This window comes from Rhinopithecus roxellana, chromosome 12, assembly GCF_007565055.1.
Source record: "Rhinopithecus roxellana isolate Shanxi Qingling chromosome 12, ASM756505v1, whole genome shotgun sequence".
Classification (NCBI taxonomy): domain Eukaryota; kingdom Metazoa; phylum Chordata; class Mammalia; order Primates; family Cercopithecidae; genus Rhinopithecus; species Rhinopithecus roxellana.
The window spans coordinates 86,958,667-86,977,919 of NC_044560.1; the positions used below are offsets into that span (position 1 = coordinate 86,958,667).

The following is a 19,253-nucleotide window of genomic DNA, read 5'->3' on the forward strand; positions in this document are numbered from 1 at the left end:
ACCTGTTTCAAAATTGAGTTTTATTCAGTTGTAAGGGTTCTTTATTCATTTTAAACACAAGTCCATTGTTGGTTATATCTTTCACATCTATTTTTCCCAGTCTGTGGCTTGCCTTTTCATTTTGAAGAGCAAAAGTTTAAAATTTTGCGAAGTTATTAAAGCTCCATTTGTTGCTTTTTTCTTTTCTAGTTTATACTTCTGTGTCATATTTTAGGAAATTTTGCACTGGGTATTTGATGGCTCCTGAGGAGGTTCAACTTTCAGAGGGCACTGATTTCTCTGCACCTGAGATTTTGTACTATTTCTGTATTTCTTTCTTCTCAGAACAACCAGTGTCACCAGGTATGAGGGCAGAGTTTTAGCTTGTTTGCTGAGCCCCATTCTTGAAGCTCATTTATTTATTCATCTATCTGTCCATCCATCCAACAAATATACTGAATGCTGCTATGTGCCAGGCACTGGCACTGTTCTAGGTACTGGGGCAATGGGAGTTAAGGTAATACCCAACGACCCTGCTCTGTACCCTTAAGAGCAGACTCAGTTGGGAATGAGTTATCCAAAAATAGGGTGTACATGTAGTCAGGAGAGAGCCTCATACAGCTTTGCCTTTGGCAGAATCCTTCAAACCTCTTTGTCTTCCTACTTCTTGATATTACAAATCATGAGCCTTTCACATGCGTTCACTCTAAAGAGGTGGGTTCCTGGATAGCAGTAGATAGAAAGGCATCATTGACATTTATTGAGATGGAGTGAATCAGAGGGTATAAATTCTGCTCTGCCAATGTCGAAAAAGACTAGCCCACCTCAAGGGTTCATCACTGTCACCATGTCTATTGTCTATTCTGGAAGAAGCCGAAGAAGTCTGCCTTTGTTTAGGGAACCAGTTCCAGAATCAGAGGGGTTGAGGATATAAAAGACCCTTGCACAAGAGTTGGTATTTACCCTGTCAGATGCTGCTACCAAGATTTGGATTGTGTACAGTCGAGGATTAAAAATGACTTTTAAGATGCAGTGTTTCATCTGGTGACATTTAATTTGATATTTTAAAATTGGGGAGGGTATTTTCAGCCACGGGGGTAGGGATGTGAAGGAAGCCGAAAGTAAGACAGAATTGGAGTCAGATGTGGTTTTGAGTCCCATACATTTATTAAGTGTTTAATATTATATGGTAAGTGCTTTAAAATGGTAAATAGTAAATACTTCTGTTATTCACTAAAATTTGGGGAGGCTTTCCTCTGTGCTTTATGTACATTCCCTAACCTTACAACTCTGTAAGGTACATACTGTTCTCTCAGTTTTTCAGATAAGAAAATTGAAGCCCAAAGAGATCAAGTGACTGATCCAAAGTCCCACAGTGAGAGGAACTGAAGATAGGATATTCTTTCTCCTTTTCCTCTTTAAAAAATTATTTTGATTAAAAAAAAAAAACCGTATTACTGAAGCATAAGGACATGGGGAGAAATTAGGAATCATTCCTCAGCCTGAATAAAATAGCATCATGTTTCATTAAGGCAACAAATATTAGGGACCTACTATTTGCCTGACATTCAAGTGGGGTGGGGGCACACAAGTAGTAAATAACAGACTGGGCAAAGGGCTACCAAGGTAGTACTGTAGTAGATTAACAGGTGCCCCACCATGGGTGGTCCGGAAAAGGCGTCTCAGATGTCTTCCGTTGAGACGTAAAAAGAAACTGTGGGGTGGGGAGTAAAGGGAGGGTGGAGAGGAGAGAAAGTGTTCCTGGCCAAGGGAACCAAAAGCAGAGAAGCTCCAAGTCAGAAAAAAGCAGCGCTTGGCCCGTTGGGGGAATTGGAAGCCAAGCAGTACAGCTGTAGCACAGGCGGGGCCCGTTTACGCCGTGCGTTTTCATCCTGGAAAGGAGTTTAGGTTTTCCAAGTGTGACGAGGCGCTATTAAAGAGTTTTAAACATGGATACTCGATCTGTTTGTGTAGTGTCCTGTTCGTTAGTCATCTTTTCCAAACTATAATACATTTTTTTAAATCCTAAAAATGGTCGTTAAAGCAGTCTAGGACTTAGGTCAATTGCGGTGGTCACTTGACCGCCCGTGAGGAGGCGGCGCGTGGGGCGGCTCGGACTGGGCGTGGCGGGGGCTCAGGAAGGAGGGTGGCCCTACCCCAGCGGGCTCGGCTCGGGGCCTCCGCGGCAAGCTTGGGTCCTTCACCCGCCGGCTCCAGGTAGGCTACTCTTCAGGTAAGCCCCGCCGCCTGCCGCGACGTCGCCGCAGACAGGCACCGCCCCCACTCGTGCGGCATGAGGAGTCCTGCCCCTTCGGGTTGTCTCTAGCCGGCACTGCCCTGCGGGGGACGGCCGAGCCCGCCGCATGTGGCCCGGCTCCCGGACACCTCCTCGGCGTCCTCCCCGCCGGCCGCTCCCGCCCCGACGTCGCTCCGGCACGGCTCGGGGCCCAGAGGCGAGGCGAGGACGCCGGGCAAGCCAGGCAGCGGAACTGACGCCGGCGGGCTTCCGGGGCGGCCCCCGGCAGGTCGGCGGCGGTGGCCCGCAGTCGTGGAGGGGCAGTGGGAGCGTCGGCGGCCGCGGGCGATGCAACTTCCGGACGGGACTCCCCTGTGTTCGCGCCTCACGTCTCCCCTTCCTCTCGCCTAGTCCCGTGCCGTTTTCCGTCCGCGACTCTTCCGGCCCAGAGCTTTCGGAGTGCGGTTGCTCAGGGGAAGCCGTCGCCGCCCCCGCCTCGGGGCCGAGTGAGAGTGTCCGTCGCGCGGCGTCGCCCCCTGGGCCGCCTCCTTGCCCCCAGTGGCGGGCTCCGTTCTCCCTCGAAGCACTCCCCCCAGCTCCATGAATGGAAATCGGCTCCGCAGGTGAGTCAGAGTCTCTGGGCCAGGTAGGGGATGTCACCCAGCTACTGTCCTCTGAGTCTCCCTACTCCTCCCGCCCGGCCCAGGTGCGCGAGGTGAGCGTCGGGCGGGCATCCCCTGGTCTCCCACCCCTCGCCCTGCTCCCCTGCGATCTCCCCGCAGCTCAGCCGCAGTTCCCCGGGGCCCCTGAGTCGGCGAAACTGCGAGGCGGGGAAACGCTTGGAGGGTTTAAGTTTGGGGTTATCTAGGCGGTATTACTCTTTGCTGGAGTACCCTTTTTCTAGACTTTAGAATGGTTTGCCATTGTCTAGTTGGAGTTCTTGTCCTTTAGCCAGTTTGTGTGCTCCGTAGAGGCTGGGCAGCCAGCCAGCTCCCTTACCTACCTCTTAGGGTAGTTGTGAAGATACACTGAGATAACGGGTAACTTCAAATTGAGTTCGAAGGAGGTGTTGGTGCAATGTTAAATTCAACATGGCATTGCTCCCACCCCTCGAGTTCTTTTCTGTTGTTTGTGGCAGCATGGTAGATAGTTTCTGAGGAGCTTGGAAATGTCATAGCAGCCTGGATCACTGCTTATACGAGGAGGTGGATCTTAAAATTGCTGACAGCATTTTTTGTTTCATTCTCTATTCCCTAAAGAAGTAGTTGTCATATTCCTGGAAATTTGGAATTTAAGAAAACTGCTTTATCTTCGGGGGAAGAACAGCAGTCTTGCAGTCGTAAGAGAAAATTGCAACATGGATAATACTTGTCCTTAAAAAAGGAAAAGTACTCTTTATGGTTCTAAAGTAATTAATTCAGGGACAGAAAGGTGTTGCATAACGGTTTGCCTAACAAGTGATCATGCTTGGCATTTTAAATTTGAAAGTATGCTTCAGACGATCACAAGTTCGTAAATTAATTTTCAAAATATTTGCGGGACTGTATTGTTACTAATGGTGTTACAAGTTCCTGAATTCCATATCTCTTTTTGCCAATTTGATATAAGAAAAACTTATGTAAAAGAAACCAGTGACATAACGATAGCTAAGAACTTTATTGAATAGATTGAGTATTAAGTGTCAAATGGATGCAAAAAAGCACTCAAACTGGGGAGGTGAGATGGGGAGAGTTAAAAAAATTTTTTTAAACTAATTTTGTTACATGGAAGTTTCTCTAATCAATTTCTACCATATCTCTTTTTCATGCTCCATTGTTTCGCCTTGCCCCATATCGTCTTAAAAACAGAAAGTCTGTCTGGATTCTGAAAAGATTTAGATTCTTATTCAGTTTTGATTTGTGTATTTCTGAAACTGTCCTGCCCTTTTTAAAAAATTACCATACTGCTGTTTTACTGTATAGGAAATGTGATTATTTGGGACCATAGGTGATCTTTGTACGTAACTGTCCTGTTGTCAAGTCTGGAAAACAAATCATGAAAGTCAGACCCTTTATTAATCATCCTAAAACTTTTAAAGATATTTCTAAAAAGTTTTAAAGTTTTTGCTTTATCTCCTTAGGGTTTTTCATATGATATTGTGCCCATATACATGGGCATTGTCTTAGGAAACATTTGTTAACATCAGACCACCTAGTCAGCTGGTACAACTAGCCAAGTACGGCTCAGAAAATACATTTTACCTCTTCTTTTTTGGGTGTCCCGTTGCTGAAATAGATACCCATTTAGCTGTCTTCACATTTGAGCAAGTGTGTAGTTAGATTATCAACTATATGCTTGGGTCTCTTGAAAGTAAAGTTTTTTCTTCAGTACAGTTTATACATGATTGAATGTAGCCTAATGAAGATAAGCTATACTTTGGCTCAAGATTGACGTTATCAAAAACAAAATTTTCATTATTTCTGAGACTTATATATAATTGACATGCTTAGCGTAAAGTTGAAAGCATAGCTGTGCAACTAAATTTTAAATCCATAATTTAGGCTGGGTGTGGTGGTTCATGCCTGTAATCCCAGCACTTTGGGAGGCTGAGGTAGGATGATCCCTTGAGCCCAGCAGTTGGAGACCAGCCTAGGTAACATAGTGAGACCTGCCTCTCCAAAAAGCAGAAAAATTAGCCGAGAATTGTGGCACATGTCTGTAGTCCCAGCTACTTGGGAGGCTGAGGCAGAATGAATTGAGCCTAGGAGGCAGAGATTGCAGTGAGCTATGATCGCACCACTGCACTCCAGCCTAGGTGACAGAGCAAGACCCTGTCTCAAAAAAAAAAAAAAAATTCATAATTTGACATATATTTTGATTTTAAAATTTTCTCAAAAAGTATAAATGTTCTCAAAAAGTCTATTGAGTCAATATTGAACCTTGGCTCTCCAGTTCTATCATAAGTTTTTCTTTTGTGTGGAGATTCTCAGGAATCATCTTGTGATAGGATATTTTAAATTCTAGTTGTTTGGTGGATACATAGAAAGCTGTTAAATTTATTTACATTAGGGAACCTCGAATACAAATACCATATAAGTTAGTATTTGTTCTTTCATATGAAATATTTTAAATGCTTTTTAAGGATATCTTGTGCAATCTACTGATTTAATACCATCAGAACTTTGATTTAACAAAAAAAGGCTTAATTAGTTAAAAATTAATCAGCAGTTTAACATCTGTGTCTGTGACTAGTTAGGAGAACATCTGATGAAACACCATTTTCTATGGTCTAATTACTGCTGAACTAAGAGTATAGGTTATGTTTCAGTTCTAAATAAGGTGGAAATAGGGAGCAGCAGAGATGCTTGATGATATTACTTCTCCTGAGTACTCATTTTTTAGGTCCATACTATTCTAGTCTGTGTTTTCAGATAATGTTAGACTAGCGTTTAGGACAGAGGAACTGCACTTTATAATGGAAGAAAAACATTTACTTTTACCTTAAATTAATGACATGCAAATTGTTTGATGTTTGGTGGAAGTTTCATACAGTTTTGCAAAAGTGAATAGACTGTTTCTTTCTTATTTATACTTCTAAATTCGTGTCTGAAAATAGTTGTTTTAGAGTTCTGTGCTTATTTAATAATAAAAGTTTAAAAAAAGTTATTTGGAACCAAGTTCCAAAGGAATAAAAGTTGCATATATGGGAAGCTAGAATTAATTCAAGGTTGGGATATGAATGATGTAGATAAAAATTATGGGTTAAAAATACCTACTAAAATATATAATGCCATCGGGGTCCAATTTACTATTTAAAACAATCTTCTTTTTATTTATTTATTTTTTTGATACGGAGTCTCGCTTGCTCTGTCGCCCAGGCTGGAGTGCAGTGACGTAATATCAACTCACTGCAACCTGAGCCTCCTGGGTTCAAGTGATTCTCCTGTCTCAGCTTCCCGAGTAGCTGGGATTACAGGTGCACACCACCGTGCCTAGCTAATTTTTTGTATTTTTAGTAGAGACGGGGTTTCGCCATTTTGACCAGGCTGGTCTTGAACTCCTAACCTCAGGTGATCTGCCTGCCTCGGCCTCCCGGAAAACAATCTTTTTTAATAACTTTGGGAAATGTTTTTGTCATTATATAAATTTTCTCACTTGTAGTTCTTTGCCTTGGAGAAAAAAAATCAAATTACTGCTCTGTCTGTGGGCATGAATTTTGAAAGTGATAAAAGTTTTTCTACTGGGTTGTCACTTAAATTTTGGCTTGTGCTGCCCTGGAGTGACCATTATGACTTAAAAAAATATGTTTATTGAACTTGACTGGCAGTGGGACTTATAAAAATGTGCAAGATTTAGAATGTTTCTTCTCTTTCATTGAAAGAGATTCCGAGGAAAAACAGAAAATGAGACATAACATAGCTTTTTTTTCTTCTTCCTTTTTTTTTTTTTTTTTTTTTTTTTTTTTGAGACGGAGTCTCGCTCTATCACCCAGGCTGGAGTGCAGTGGCCGGATCTCAGCTCACTGCAAGCTCTGCCTCCCGGGTTCCCGCCATTCTCCTGCCTCAGCCTCCTGAGTAGCTGGGACTACAGGCGCCTGCCACCTCACCCGGCTAGATTTTTTTTTTAGTAGAGACGGGGTTTCACCGTGTTAGCCAGGATGGTCTCGATCTCCTGACCTCGTGACCGCCCGTCTGGGCCTCCCAAAGTGCTGGGATTACAGGCTTGAGCCACCGTGCCCGGCCTAGCTTTTTTTTTTCTTCTAAACAAAGACTTAAAGGAAAAAACATATAGATAACCTTCAAATGTAATTGAGTTAACATGAAGACATTTAAAAAATTACCCATGATTCTGTCAGCCTCATATAACCATTCTTTACATTTTTAAACCAAATTCTAAACTAATCTGTTTAGTTTTTTAAAAATTAAGGAATTAAGTTATTTAGGAAAGCCATTAGAATGATATCTAGATGCTACTTCTTTTTGCTTTTTTGGAGAAATGTATGTAATGTATGTAATAAGTTGGTAATTTAGAATTAATTTATGTTAGTTTATATCTTCCAATGGGAACATTGCGTTTTTTAGTTACTGCCTGGCCTGACAGTATGCAAAGAGGCCTGGGGCCCTGTAAAGGGGACATTTCTTGGAAGAATTCTCTGTTGTATATGGAAAAACCCTGGCTCAGAGTAGAATTCTTGCCAAATTGTCTAAGCTGATGGATTCTAGTTGAATACCATTTTGCTTTATAATATAGCCATCTAGTTTCACACTGGTTTCTATATTCTTAAAATACTTGAGGGTCTACCTGAAAGGTGAATTAAAATATTAATCTATCAAAACATATTATCTTACAGTAATTAGAGGTAGAATCTTAAAAAGTAATTTGTAAGTTTTTGTTGTTGCTAATGGGTAGGGGAAAAAATACCAAAGTGATAATTCTGTTTTCAGGAAGGTAAAACTAAAAAGATTATTTAAGATCAGTATCCTTTCCAGACCTGTTTATTCTCAGACTGTTGAGATGAACAGCATTTACTAGACATTCCTACCTTCTAATTCAGTTGTCTTGGATACTGAATAGACCCTCATTCTTGGCTCATTAACAAAACAGATGTGAGAAAGAATATTGTGTGGTTTTTCAGCCATAATGGTTATGCTGTTAGGATACATGAACAGCCTTTCTGTATTTGGAGTTTCTGTGGTTTTCTGCCATTATCTGTGTTAATATTAATGACTTTCTTTGGCTAGCCACTGCTTAAAAAAAAAAAAAAAACTATTGAGATTCAGCAAAACCTTGTCACACAACTGATGCATTCTCTTATACATTAAAATGTGGGCATTTTGTGGTTTGGTTACAATAAAAAATTGTGTGCATTAGTCTGAAATGTCAGTTTAAGGAAATGAAGAATTCTTTGTGTTTTTTTTGTTGTTGTTTTTTTTTTTGTTTTTGAGACAGAGTTTTGCTCTTGTCGCCCGGGCTAGAGTGCAATGGCGGGATCTCGGCTTAGTATTTTTAATAGAGATGGGATTTCACCGTGTTGGCCAGGCTGGTCTCGAACTCCTGACCTCAGGTAATCCACTCGCCTCAACCTCCCAAAGTGCTGGGATTACAGGCATGAGCCACTGCACCTGGCCTAGAATTCCTTGTTTTACGTCAGCCAGTTATTGTATACATCATTTCCAAATTGTCAAGTTCTTGGGAAAGCAGAACATGGTATCTACAGTCTATTGATGTGACATATTTTTAGATTAAAAAAATGTTTTTTGTAGAGACAGGGTCTTCCTATGTTGCACAGACTGGTCGTGAACTCCTAGGCTCAAGTGATCCTCCTGCCTCAGCCTCCCAGAATGCTGGGATTACAGGAGTGAGCCATTATGCCCACCCATATTTTTAGGTTTTTCATTTGTGGAAGAAATTTTACGAGAATATGTTCTCAGTTGTAGGCTTACATAATACTACTTTTGAGTCATTACTAATACTTGGTAATTTTAACTGATTTCTGAATCTTCTAACAATATGAGAGAGACATAGTATTTCTGTGAACTTTAAAAATGGTGAAAGAATAGATTGCAAAATGGGCTCTTGCTAATAACAAGGGAAATGTCCCCTTTTATTTTCAAGGGAGGAAATGCCTTTTAAAAATTGTTTCTCACTCCTGTAATCTCAGCGCGTTGGGAGGCTGAGGCGGATGGATCAGCTGAGGTCAGGAGTTCGAGACCAGCCTGACCAAAATGGTGAAATCTCGTCTCTACTAAAAATACAAAAAATTAGCTGGGCATGGTGGCAGGCACCTGTAATCCCAGCTACTCAGGAGGCTGAGGCAGGAGAATCCTTTGAACTCAGGAGGCGGACATTGCAGTGAGCTGAGGTTGCAGCATTGCACTCCAGCCTGGGCAACAAGAGTGAAACTCCATCTCAAAAAAAAATTGTTTCCCAGCCGGGCGCAGTGGCTGACACCTGTAATCCCAGCACTTTGGGAGGCCGAAGCAGGCAGATCACGAGGTCAGGAGTTTGAGACCAGGAGCCTAACCAACATTGTGAAACCCTGTCTCTACTAAAAATACAAAAATTAGCCGGGCATGGTGGCATACGCCTGTAATCCCAGCTACTTGGGAGACTGAGACAGGAGAAGTACTTGAACCTGGGAGGTGGAAGTTGCGGTGAGCCGAGATCGCGCCACTGCCCTCCAGCCTGGGCGACAGTGCGAGATTGTGAGATTCCGTCTCAAAAAAAGAAATAAATTGTTTCCCTGCTGCCATCTGATAAGCTTAACCCTCAACTGGCTGAATGTTCTATAAGTGATTATTTAATTGTAGTGAGCCTAGTAATAAGTGCAGTATGTTTGGACAGATTCATTGAACGAAAAAGTGGAATTAGCAGGTAGGAGGTTCCTGAAGTTCCATGCTGTTTACTACTTAGCTTTGCAGACTTAACACGTATAAAATCAGAGACAATTCATTAACTTACATTTTGAGATCAACAGAGTATATTTCTTTTTCCGAAACAAAAATGTATTCTTTTTTTTTTTCCTGAGACGGAGTCTTGCTCTGTCACCCAGGCTGGAGTGCAGTGGCATGATCTCGGCTCACTGCAACCTCTGCCTCCCGGGCTCAAGTGATTCTCCTGCCTCAGCCTCCCTGGTAGCTGGGATTACAGGTGCCCGCCACCACATCCAGCTAATTTTTGTATTTTTAGTGGAGATGGGGTTTCACCATGTTAGTCAGGCTGATCTTGAACCAGATCTGACCTCAGGTGATCCACCCTCCTTGGCCTCCCAGAGTGCTGGGATTACAAGCGTGAGCCACCACGCCTGGCCCATAAATGCATTCTTTTTCTGATTATAGGATAATAACCACATGTTTATTACTTTAAAAAACAAACAATGTAAGAATGTCTCAAATAGAAGATGAAAATATGATCCTATCCTCCAGATAAAACCATAGTTAACTCTTTCTTATATATCTTCCCAGACATCCATCCGTCTATTTATCATATGAATTGTTTTTAACCTACTTTTTCCACTTAGCAATGCATCATATCTTTCCCATATCATTACTTACATCTGTATAACAGTAGAATTATTTATACTGAGTACATAGCATTTAATTTTATCTGTATATTGATCAGTCTCATTGATAGTGGTTTAGATTTTTTCCAGTTTGTTGTTACTATGACTAAAACTTTGTAAGTATTCTAGTACATATGTCTTTGTATACTGGTCCAGTGCTTGCTTTTGGATAAATTCTTAGAAGTAGAATTGTTGAAATAGGTATTCCATGAATATTAAAGAAAACATTCCCAGTGAATAGCTATAATTTGGTAATTGGCTATAGTATATGTTATAGTTGATTTTGATTTATTCATTGCTTGTTTTTCATCAGTCACATTTGCTGTAGGCTATTGTTTAGCTTTAGACTTTCCAACTGATACATATTGGATTACTAGAAGAGTAAACAACATGGACACATGCTTTGAAAATGTATGGTTTTATGTTTGAAATTTAGTTTGGTTAGTTATTATCTAGTACATACAATAGCTGCTGAAAGAAAAGTTTGATATAGAGAGTAAGTCCACATAGTGCTTTATATTTCTGTGTAGCTATATTTTCAACTCTAGTGGGCAGTACGTGTATTTGTTAAATAACTAAAATATGCTTCACTGGAAGTATAATTCATTATATTGACAGAATTGTTTCATCTGCTAATTTACATTAAAATATCTTCTGGATACTAAACTTGATTAGTATCTATAGAGTTCTGTTCATTGCTTATGCAACAGAATTTCGCTTTGTGCCAAATTGTTTAAAAAACACAAGGTAAAATAATGACAGTGGAAGAAAAATTGACAGTGTGATATAGTGTGAAAAGCATGGGTTTTAGAGACAGATTCTGGCTCTTAAATTAACTGAAATTTATTAATGATGTGTCGGTGTAGGTTTGAGTACAAATGTACTCCTCTTGTAGAGGATGTTGATAGTGGGGAGTCTGTGCGTGTGTGGGGGCAGGAGGCCTGGGACATATGGGTAATTTCTACCTTCTGTTCCATTTTGCTGTGAACCTAAAACCTCTTTAAAAAATAAAGTCTATCAGAAAAAGTTAACTGCTACTTTAGGCAGTGCATTTAATCTTCCTTAACCTTACTTTTCTTTTTTTTTTTTTTTTTTTGAGACGGAGTCTTGCTCTGTCACCCGGGCTGGAGTGCAGTGGCCGAATCTCAGCTCACTGCAAGCTCCGCCTCCCAGGTTTACGCCATTCTCCTGCCTCAGCCTCCCAAGTAGCTGGAACTACAGGCGCCCGCCACCTCGCCCGGCTAGTTTTTTTGTATTTTTAGTAGAGACGGGGTTTCACCGTGTTAGCCAGGATGGTCTCGATCTCCTGACCTCGTGATCCGCCCGTCTCAGCCTCCCAAAGTGCTGGGATTACAGGCTTGAGCCACCGCGCCCGACAACCTTACTTTTCTTATCTGTACAATAGGACAGTGAAAAGAGATGACACATGCAAAGGAAATGGCCATTTCTCTCTTTTTTTAAATGATATTTTACTATAGAGATTTTAGGATGTATACAAATAGGCAGAACTGTATAATAAACTCTATTGTACCCACCACCCAAACCCAGTCGTCAACCCATGTCCAATCGCATCTCTTCTATTTTTCCCTCCTTTATATTTTTGAAGTATATTCTAGACATAATATGGTTTTATTCATGTTTAATAGTAACTATAAAAGTTATGGACTCTTAAAATATACAATACTATTATCACAGCAAAATGAGAATAATCACTCATAAAATGTTCTAATCATTGTTCAAATTTTTACTTGTCTCACATATTATTTTTTAAACTGTTTGCCTTTAAAAAAATTTTCTTTTTTTTTTTTTTTTGAGATGGAGTCTCACTCTGTTGCCCAGGCTAGAGTTCAGTGGCATGATCTTGACTCACTGCAACCTTCTCCTCCCAGGTTCAAGCGATTCTTCTGCCTCAGCCTTCTGAGTAGCTGGGATTACAGGCACGCACCATGACGCTCAGCTAATTTTTGTATTTTTAGTGGAGATGGGGTTTCACCATGTTGGCAAGGCTGGTCTTGAACTCCTGACCTCAGGTGATCCACCTGTGTCAGCCTTCCAAAGTGCTGGGATTACAGGCATGAGCCACCACGCCCAGCCTAAAAAAATTTTTTGATTCAAAATCCAAATAAGTTCTACACATTGTGATTGATCGATATGTCTTTTAAGTATCTTAATCGTCAAGTTTTCTCTCCTTGTTTTTCTCCTCTGCAATGTATGGGTTGTTTGTCCTTTTAGAATTTTTCACAATCTGGATTTTGCTGGTTCCATCTTTACAATATAATTTAACATTATCCTTTGAATTTCCTATAAACTGCTAGTGGATCCAAGGGCTTGATCAAATTCAGGCTATTCTTTTTGAACTTACTACAGTTGGTTTTTTGTCCCAAGCACTTCACTGGAATTGTTTTTATCAAGGTCAACAAAGACTTAGCTAAACCCGGTAGTTCCCAAATCTTCATTTTATTTCATCCACATCTAATGACATTTTCTTCTTGAAACACAATTTTCCCCATTTGGTTTTCAGGGTACCACTCTCTCCAGGTCCTCCTCTAACCTTGTTGGCTGTTACTTTTCCAGTTCCTTTGCTGTTTTCATTTCCCTAATTTCTAAATATTGGAAGTATCCTGAGGGTTAGTATTCTATATCCATGCCACAGTCTGTCTGATCTCTAATCCAGTGGTTTTAAGTAACATTTATATGCTGAGGACACCTACATTTACACCTCCAGCCTGGACCTCTCCCCTGAACTCCACACTCATCTAATTGCTTACTATTCATCTACTTGTAGACACCTCAAATTTAGCATGTCCTTAAAATCCTCTTGATTTCCTCTCCAAACTTGCTACTATCACTGAGTCTTTCCTATCTCAGTAAATGACGCTTCTGTTCTTTCAGTTGTACAGACCAAAAATCCCTGAGAATGTTTTTCCTCATACCCCATATCTAGTCCATTTAATAATTCCTGTCAGGCCTACCTTCTAAATGTTTTCCACATCCACATCACTCCCCTAACTGTACTACTGTAATCCTAGCCAACATTATCTTTCACCTAGACAGACACATAGCCTGCTGACTGGTCTCCCTGCTTGTACCCTTACATACAATTTTTCATACAGCAGCTGGAGTGATACTTAAAAAAAAAATTTTAAATCAGATCATAACACTTTTTCACTCAGAACTCAGAGGGCTGACACTATCTAACTTCAAGGCTAACTCTAAAGCTACTGTAATCAAGATAGTGTGGTATTGGTGAAAGAAATGACTAATGGAACAGAACAGAGAGTCTAGCGTGGCAGCTTACAATCCCAATTCTCCTTCTTATTAACTATAAAAATTTTAGGCAAATTATTTCAGTTTTCCTCATCTGTAAAATGATTCCTTCCTTTATAGGGTTGGTATGAAGATTAAATGAGATAATGCATGTAAACGCATTTAGCAGGCCAGGCGTGGTGGCTCATGCCTGTAATCCCAGCATTTTGGGAGGCCGAGGTGGGCAGATCACTTGTTCTCAGGAGTTCAAAACCATCCTGGGCCACATGGTGAAACCCTGTCTCTGTCTCTACAAAAACTTAGCCGGGCATGGTGGAAAATAAAAGCATTTAGCACATTGCCTGAGACATAGTCAGAACTTGATAAATTTTAGAATTTGTGCATTTTCTAATTTGATCTTGACAAGTTTCATAAGAAAGAGGCAGGTCAAGTATTTTCATTTTTTAGCTCAGGAAACAAATTCAGGGAGAGTATTTGGTGACGGTCAAATGATTAGATAATTGGCAGAGCCAGTACTAAGGGCTAGTACGGAATTTGTATAGTATTACTTATCTCAGGCTAGGATAGGAAAGATTATGTCCTCTGAAGAGATTTTTTTAAAAAACACAAAGCGAAATTTAAAAACAAATGATTCAGGCAGCATTTTAGTCTATTTTTGTCTACACTGAATAAAAAGTTAGAGCAATTTTTTATTCCTGATACAAACTCATTCTTTTGATATATTGTTGGATTTAATTTAACATTTTGTTAGGATTTTTGCATGTATATTCATGAATTAGATTAGCTTATGATTTTCCTTTTTTATAGTGTTTTTGTCAGGTTTTAGTACCAGAATTTTTCTGGCATCATAAATTGTATTGAGGTATGTTTACTTTTTTTCTGTTCTCTGGAAATGTTTTGTATAATATTGGTGTTATTTTTTTCCTTAAATGTTTGGTATAATTCTCTAGTGAAGCCATCTGGATCTGGAATCTTTTTGTATGTGTGTGGAAGTATTTTAAATTGTGGATTTAACTTATTTGGAGGACTTTTAAGATTTTTTTAAATGTAATTTTTAGTTTATTCAGATAATAGTCGTTTGTTAATTTATTGTTTGAATTTTGATTAACAAAGCTGTATTTTGAGCTTCAAAAATTTAATGCTGGACATCACTTAGGTTTCTTTAAAATTTTTTGATAAAAAATGTAAAATATACATATCATTAAATTTAACATCTTAACCATTTTTGTGTATAGTCACTGGTGTTCTGTACATTCACAGTGTTGTGCAACCAATCTCCACAACTCTTTTCATTTTGTAAAACTGAAACTATATCCATTTAACAATGCCCTGTTTGCTCATGTCTCAGCTCCCGGCAACCACACATCTACTTCCTGTTTTTTTTTGTTTTTTTGTTTTTTTTGAGACGGAGTCTCGGTCTATCGCCCAGGCTGGAGTGCAGTGGCCGGATCTCAGCTCACTGCAAGCTCCGCCTCCCGGGTTTATGCCATTCTCCTGCCTCAGCCTCCCGAGTAGCTGGGACTACAGGCGCCTGCCACCTCGCCCGGCTAGTTTTTTGTATTTTTTTAGTAGAGACGGGGTTTCACGGTGTTAGCCAGGATGGTCTCGATCTCCTGACCTCGTGATCCGCCCGTCTCGGCCTCCCAAAGTGCTGGGATTACAGGCTTGAGCCACCGCGCCCGGCCAAATTGACTACTCTAGGTACCTCATGTAAGTGGACTCGTATAAATCATACAGTGTTTGTCATTCTGTGACTGGGTTTTTTTTTTTTTTTTTTTTTTGAGATGGAGTCTCGCTCTGTTGCCCAGACTGGAGTGCAGTGTTGTGATCTCAGCTCACTGCAGCCTCCACCTCCCAGGTTCAAGTGATTCTCCTGCCTCAGCCTCCCAAGTAGCTGGTGGCTACAGGTTTGCACAACCACACCTAGGTAATTTTTTTTTGTATTTTTTTGGTGGAAATAATGTTTCATCTCCACCAAATGAGCTCACTGTGGCCTCGAACACCTGGGCTTAAGTGATCCTTCTACCTTGGCCTCCCAAAGCGCTAGGATTCCAGGCATGAGCCACCATGCCCTGCCCTTTCTTCTACTTTCTTTAACTTTGCTTTGCTGTTGGTCTCGCACTCTTTAGGTCTGACTTGTGCTTGCTCATGATCACCTTGGTTTGTGCCCTTTGCAGAACAGTTTTTCAGAGGCATACAGTTTTCTTTGTGTTTATTTTTAATGAAGAGAGGAAATCTGGGGTGATAGACTAAGTTGAAGTGTTAGAAATGATGTCATCTTGCAGAACTAGGTTTTAACCATTATCAGCTGTACTTATAATTCTAATATACTCTGGTCGACAAGGCTTTGGAATACAGCTTATAACTGTGATTCTTGTTTTTCCCCTTCCCCTGGCAGGACCCGCTGGGGCCCAGCCCCTACTCATGGTGCCCAGAAGACCTGGCTATGGCACCATGGGCAAACCCATTAAACTTCTGGCTAACTGTTTTCAAGTTGAAATCCCAAAGATTGATGTCTACCTCTATGAGGTAGATATTAAACCAGACAAGTGTCCTAGGAGAGTGAACAGGTAAGAATCGTGAAACTGCAAAGATCTTTTGCTGTTTTTTTCCTTAGTAGTTATCCATGTTTATCTTGTGTATCTAAATAACAATTACAGTGTGTAACAGTTTGACCAAGAACATCTGGTAATTTGTTTTAAAATTGGTTGTACTTGAGAGGTATGATAGTGGGGAAAAAATCTTTGAAATTATTTTATTATAACATGAGCTTACATTTTCCCTGTGATAATAGAAAAGATCCAAGTTATTTTTACATGCTCCCGAAATCAGGCTGCACATCATGAGCACATCATTTTCCTTGCTGTTAGGTAATATGTCCGTGCTTGCTTTTTTCTCCTCACCTACCTTATGCACCACTTTCATAATGTTCCCTTTAAGATGATGGTGGTGATGATAGCAGTGGGGAGTAGAAATAGTGGTTTCATGTTTTCTTTTCTCCTTTCCCAATTCCCGACTGTTTCTTACTATTATATAGGAATAAGTACAGATGGTATATAAAGATTTATCAGCCTGTTTTCAGTAAGCTTCCTCTCGCCTCCCCAAAATGCCATTTATATTCCTGGATGTGGTTTAGGTAATACAGGAAATATAAGAGGAATTTGTGATTGGGTATATACTATGTCTGTTTGGATTTTGTTTTTAAAAAGAAAGCACATTTAAAAAAAACAATGTGATATTCAGGTTAGCATTTTGGTTTCTATGATCCCAGCCTTTTCTTATTCAATAAATGTTATTAACAGTCTTCATTTAAGACATTTAAGAAAAAGAATGTTGTTTCTGTCAAGAAATTTGTAATTTGGTAGAGGAGATAAGATACATAAGAAGTATGAAGGTGTTTTTCTTGGGCTTGTCATCCTAATTGTTAATATTTCTGCTATACCTGAAAATGAATGAGCACTAAAAGACTTTGTGATAACATGTTAAGAAACAACAATACCTATAGGAATGTTGTGATTAACATGTAATGCAGAGTTCTTTGTGAGGTCAGGAAGACTCGTAGAGTATTACAGTTGGAAGGAACCTCTTAAGAAGTTAACTAATCCAATACCCTTTTTATTTATAGCTGAAATCCAGAAAGGTTAAGGGATTTAGTCGAGAACACATGTTTCAAGTAGGAAAGGTGAAACCAGAACTCCAGAATCCTGACTTGGTAGTCATTAGGAAGTATTTTGTAAAGGAAGAAGTTAATCTAAGACAATTGGTAAAATTTTGGTTAGCTGTAGTAAAAACATACGTATAATTTTATTTATTTATTTGTTTATTTATTTATTTTTGAAGGAAGGATAGCAGTAACAAAAGCATAATGGTTGAGAAGAACCAGGTGTATTGAGTGTGAACCAGGCTTAAGGGGAAGGTTTGCTGCATTACATGTTAATTACAACATTCCTATAGGTGTTGTTGGTTTTTTTTTAACATGTTATCAGATACTACTTTAAGATACTATCTGTGAATAGATAGATGACTCCTAATCTTGCCTTTGCCTCTACCTCTTTCCTAAACTTCAGATTGAATGTTCCTAAGGTGAACAACGCAAGTCAAAAGAGTAGTGCCCTACTCTTCTGTGACCTGGTAGTACTTGGTGTATGCTTCCATTATGGCGTTTTTAGTGCATTGTGGTTATTTTTCTCCCTTTCCCTAGTATAACCCCTTCATGAAAAGTAGTGTTTTTTATCATGTTTGTCACCCCATGTCAGCTCAGTGATTGGCACATAATACTCAGTAAAGTGAATGAAATGCTTGTAAAATGGCATGAGTGTGATGATAGGGGACAGGAAAGAAAACTGGATGTTCTAGAGGGCTGTTATACTGGAACATGGGTTTTTCAGTGCCCTACTCTTATCGGAACATGGGTTTTTCAGTGCCCTACTCTTATCTCCTAGGATCTTAGGCTAGTCTTGGTCTTGGTCTCCCTTCACTGTCTTTTATATCTTTCTGTGAGCCGTCATCCACTTATGGGGACTTAACTGACTCATGCTGTACTCTCATGGAGATTCCCTTTTTCTTTTTTCTCAAAACTGGGTCATTAATGTGTAGATTTGAGTGAAGGATAATGCTGACCCTTCTGGTAGATATTTACATTTTAAAAAGGCATTTATTAAGCTGGGCCATGGGCCTGTAGTCCCAGCTACTCTGAAGGCTGAGGTGGGAGGATTACTTAAGCCCAGCAGTTACGGTTGCAGTGTGTTGAGTTTAGCCCAGCAGTTAAGGTTGCAGTGTGTTGAGTTTGTGCCTGTGAATAGCCACTGCACTCCAGCTGGGGCAACATAGTGAGACCACGTATCTAAAAAAAAATAAAAATAAAAGGGCATTAGTTAATCTAAGTAAAGATCTGGAGCTTGAGGAAGGTCAATTCAAGTTTTTTTAGTATGCCAGATGAGTTACAAGGAAATGATGTGGTGGTAAAAATATTAAGTAAAAGGAATAGAATTTTTCTTTTTTGAGATGGAAGTCTCGCGCTGTTGCCCAGCCTGGAGTGCAGTGGCGTGATCTCCACTCACTGCAGCTTCCACCTCCCGGGTTCAAGCAGTTCTCCTGCCTCAGCCTCCCGAGTAGCTGGGATTACAGGCGCCCGCCACCACGACCAGCTAATTTTTTGTACTTTTAGTGGAGATGGGGTTTCACTATGTTGGCCAGACTGGTCCTGAACTCCGACCTTGTGATCCGCCCTCCTCAGCCTCCCAAAGTGCTGGGATTACAGGTGTGAGCCACTGTGCCCTGCCGGAGCAGAATTGTTTATTACATTTATTCTTTCTCTTGCCTAACATTTTTGGTTTTTTTTTTTTTTGGTGGGGGGGTGGGTAAAGGAGAATTTGTGTATTACATATGTGTATATAAAGTTGTATAGCATAGAATTTCATATGTATGTGCTCAATGTATTAAGTTTGTGAGAAAAATATATGTCATAAATTGGTGTGGTACATTCTGGTTTTAACTTACGATTCTTTTGACATCCTTAATTACATTGCGTCTTTAGGTTGCTTTATCTTACATTTTTTTGCCGGTACCAGTAATTTAGATTTGTAATTTAAATGTCTCCAAGTGGGAAGTTTTTAAATTTTTCTCATTAAAATTTTAATCATTTTATCATGTTTTTGAGTTTTTTTTTTTTTAGTATTATTATTATTTTCATTTATTTTTTTTTTAGATGGATGGAGTTTTGCTGTCGTT

At 39.9% G+C, this 19,253-nt stretch overlaps 1 protein-coding gene across 2 annotated transcripts in view; it reads left to right on the top strand.

Annotated features, from left to right (window-relative positions):
* The first annotated feature begins 2,109 nt into the window (after positions 1-2,109).
* Positions 2,110-19,253, top strand: part of AGO3 (argonaute RISC catalytic component 3) — a 143,794-nt gene continuing 126,650 nt past the window's right edge. Inside the window, exons 1-3 of one of the 2 annotated variants that reach the window (XM_010360412.2) lie at positions 2,110-2,196; positions 2,627-2,838; positions 15,922-16,093. In XM_010360412.2, coding sequence (XP_010358714.1) covers positions 2,820-2,838; positions 15,922-16,093 — 191 coding nt within the window. In that variant the 5' untranslated portion in view covers positions 2,110-2,196; positions 2,627-2,819. Of the gene's footprint in view, positions 2,197-2,626; positions 2,839-15,921; positions 16,094-19,253 lie in introns of those variants that run through there. The other variant, XM_030913454.1, reaches the window with a different exon arrangement.